The sequence below is a fragment of the Sinocyclocheilus anshuiensis genome, unplaced genomic scaffold (assembly GCF_001515605.1).
Source record: "Sinocyclocheilus anshuiensis isolate Anshui unplaced genomic scaffold, SAMN03320099.WGS_v1.1 scaffold644, whole genome shotgun sequence".
In the NCBI taxonomy this organism is placed as follows: domain Eukaryota; kingdom Metazoa; phylum Chordata; class Actinopteri; order Cypriniformes; family Cyprinidae; genus Sinocyclocheilus; species Sinocyclocheilus anshuiensis.
Genome location: NW_015557092.1, coordinates 381,326 through 384,870, shown reverse-complemented (window position 1 = coordinate 384,870; position 3,545 = coordinate 381,326). Strand labels below are relative to the sequence as shown.

The 3,545-nt window shown below is 30.1% G+C and overlaps 1 protein-coding gene across 1 annotated transcript in view; it reads right to left on the bottom strand.

Moving 5' to 3' along the window:
• Positions 1-3,545, bottom strand: part of LOC107677331 (protein Hook homolog 2-like) — a 17,177-nt gene that overhangs the window by 8,737 nt on the left and 4,895 nt on the right. The window contains exons 6-9 of the mRNA XM_016472211.1: positions 3,405-3,472; positions 1,610-1,672; positions 1,453-1,530; positions 1,212-1,375 (exon numbers count right to left, since the gene is read on the bottom strand). Coding sequence (XP_016327697.1) covers positions 1,212-1,375; positions 1,453-1,530; positions 1,610-1,672; positions 3,405-3,472 — 373 coding nt within the window. The remainder of the gene's footprint in view (positions 1-1,211; positions 1,376-1,452; positions 1,531-1,609; positions 1,673-3,404; positions 3,473-3,545) is intronic.

Below are 3,545 nucleotides of genomic sequence, written 5' to 3'. Positions count from 1 at the left end.
ACAATGTAAATGATACAATGATATTACAATTCTTGATTTTCAATTAATGATAAATAATATTAATTTAATTTATAACACATATAGAAATATCAGTATTATATTATTAATCAAATACTACATAAATATTATAATATAATATTACAATTATTTATACAATATTATAAAGTTATAGAACTTGGTATTTGTAAGAATGGATATAGCCTGAAATCAATTAGGTAATACATTTTTTAGAATTAACTACAATTAATTTAATTTATAATACAATATAGAAATAATATTATCATATAATATTATTAATATAAATCATAAATAGTGCTATAATATTGGAATTATTTATAAAATGTTATATAGAAACATTTTATTTATGAACGGATACTAGCAGAACTCAATTTAGTAATGATTAAGGATATTCATTTTATTTATAATTATATGATCATAGTGTTAATATAATACTACATAAATATAAAATTATAACATTACAAGTATTTATACAATATTATAAAGTTATAGAACTTGGTATTTGTAAGAATGGATATAGCCTGAAATCAATTAGGTAATACATTTTTTAGAATTAACTACAATTAATTTAATTTATAACACAATATAGAAATAATATTATCATATAATATTATTAATATAAATCATAAATAGTGCTATAATATTAGAATTATTTATAAAATGTTATATAGAAACATTTTATTTATGAACGGATACTAGCAGAACTCAATTTAGTAATGATTAAAGATATGAATTTTATTTATAATTATATGATCATAGTGTTAATATAATACTACATAAATATAAAATTATAACATTACAAGTATTTATAATTATTATCATATTGTTAATATAACTTGTTGTATTATATTTGTTAATATACTAGATAAATATAAAACTATAATATTACAATTATATGATTTTTTATTTGTATGAATGGAAAACCAAAAGCTAATAATTATGACTATATAATATACAATACAGAAATGATATTAACATTATGACAACGGCAATAATAAAAATAATAATACAATTTTGAATGTATATTTTCATATAAAGATGTAGGTTTTATACACTTTTCACTGTCCAGTGAATCAGATTTGGAGCATCAGCGTGATTAAAGGCTGAGTGTTCAAGTCTGTGAGTTTCGATCTACAGAAGACCAGCATAAACACTCTGGGCCCTGTCGTGGAGCTGCGCGAGGGGCCTCACACCTGTAGTTCTCCTCCTGCAGCTGCTCCATCTGACTCTGCAGCAGCAGCAGCTTCTTGTTGGTGATGGTGGAGGAGACGTCGGGCGTCTCACAGCGATTGAGACGCTCCCGCAGAGACTGAAGCTCCACCTGCAGCGAGGACTTCTCCTCCATCAGAACAGACACCTGAATCACACACAAACATCTCACTTACTACTCAAGCCAACCTTCCTGCTTTTATTATCACTCAGTTCAGCAGTCACCTGCTTCTGGAGCTCCCGGCAGCGGTGTGTGTAGTCTCTATCGTCCGTCTCTTCACTCAGAAAATAATACTTCCTGGACTGAGGATCAACAGGACGAGAAAACGTGAGATAATGCAGAAAACCCAAACCCATCTGATCCTAAACACCACACACTCACCTGACTGTCGAAATCCCCATACGTCTCTGGAGTTCCTGTCTCCACGGGCCCTTTGGTGAGCAGCTGAGACACAAACACAATAAGACCTCCATTAGATCAACAGCACAGCAGTCACACGCTCAATCTGCTGCTCTTCACAGATCTACACGTGGCCTTCTGGGAGAACAGAGCTAGTTTTCACACAGATCAGTGGAGAGACTGTCCTCCTCATCGTTTGAATGGAGGAAGTTACAGAGAAATAAACATTTGAATAAAGCCCAAAAGTGTTGACAGCGACCCGAGACCTGAAGTATTTCACATTCACTTCCTCCACGGGGACTTAATTTATGTATTTTGGAGCATGTGCGCGGATTAAAAAAAAAAAATCCAGCAGGTCCTTGAAAAGACTAAAAAAATTCAGTTTTATGAAATTTAAATGTCATAAGAAGTCTTATATACACTGCCGTTCAAAAGATTTTTTTTTTTTTTTTACCAAGTCTCTTCTGCTCATCAAGGCTGAATTGATTTGATCACAAATACAGAAAAAAAAAACAGTAATATTGTGAAATATTATTACAAATTCTAATACTGGTTTCCTATTTTACTATAACTTTAAAATATAATTTATTTCTGTGACGCAGCACTGTATTTTCAGCATCATTACTCCAGTCTTCAGTGTCACATGATGCTTCAGAAATCATTCTAATATACTGATTTATTATCAGTGTTGAAACTGTTGTGCTGCTTCATATTTTTTTGGAACCTGTGAAACATTTTTCTTTGATTCTTTGAGGAATAAACAGTTAAAAACTGTACAGCATTTATTTAGAATCAAAATCTTTTTTTTTTTAAACAATATAAGTCTTTATCACTTTTTATCCATTTAACACATCTTTGCTGACTAAAAGTATGAATTTCTTTAAAAAAAAAGAAAAAGAAAAAACATTTACTAACCCAGAAGACTGGAGTAATGATGCTAAAAAATTCAGCTTTGCTTCGCAGGAGTAAATTATATTTTAAAGTGTATTAAAATAGAAAACTGTAATTTTAAATTGCAATAATATTTCAAATAACATTTTTTTTTCTGTATTTTGATCAAGTAAATGCAGCCTTGATGAGCATAAGAAACTTATTTAAAAAAAAAAACATTCAAAATCTTACTGATCCCTAACTTTTGGCAATGCATCTTAAATGGTATAACAAACATCTTAATTTTTAAAGATCTTAAATTTAGGGACGGAAAAGCAAGAATGGTGAAACAGCTTAGCGTGATTATTAAACTTCAAAAGGCTATGATTTACTGAAATAAAACCGAGCGCCGCTGCACGTTTCAAAGTCACAACGCTACACATTCGACTCATGATAGACTGTTTATCAATTAAGAAAGTGTATATTGTAATATGTAAATAGAGAATATGATGGTAAGAGTGGATATTTTATCTCCATCTGTTCAAATGAACAGACATTTCAAAATAAGAGTCCTTGTGTATTTTGGGCTTGTTTATAATTATAAGTCCAGCATTATACATAAAATTTTTTCTCATAGTTATGATTGGCATTTTGGTTACACAATAAACCGTATCTGGCATATATTTCTAAATTATATATAAACAAATAAAGAATGCAGTTTAAAGCAAAATATTTAAAAACCCAATACACATTTTGTATTCTGATTAAATCATTCTGCATGCTAATTTCTTCTTGCATCCCTTTACTAAGGAAAAGCTTACATTATTTGCTCAATTTTCATTGCATTCTCAAAGTTTTGTTTTAATATGCTCCTAAAAGCACAAGTGCTTCTTTGTGTGTTGTGTACCTCTTGTATAGCCGTCATCACAACATGCTGCACTTGTTCCTCCAGCGTCATGATCTGCTGAATGTGCTCTGAGAAAGGAAAGAAAATCATATAGTTATGACATTTAGGCTGATGGTTAATTAACAGACCAAAAAAAACAAA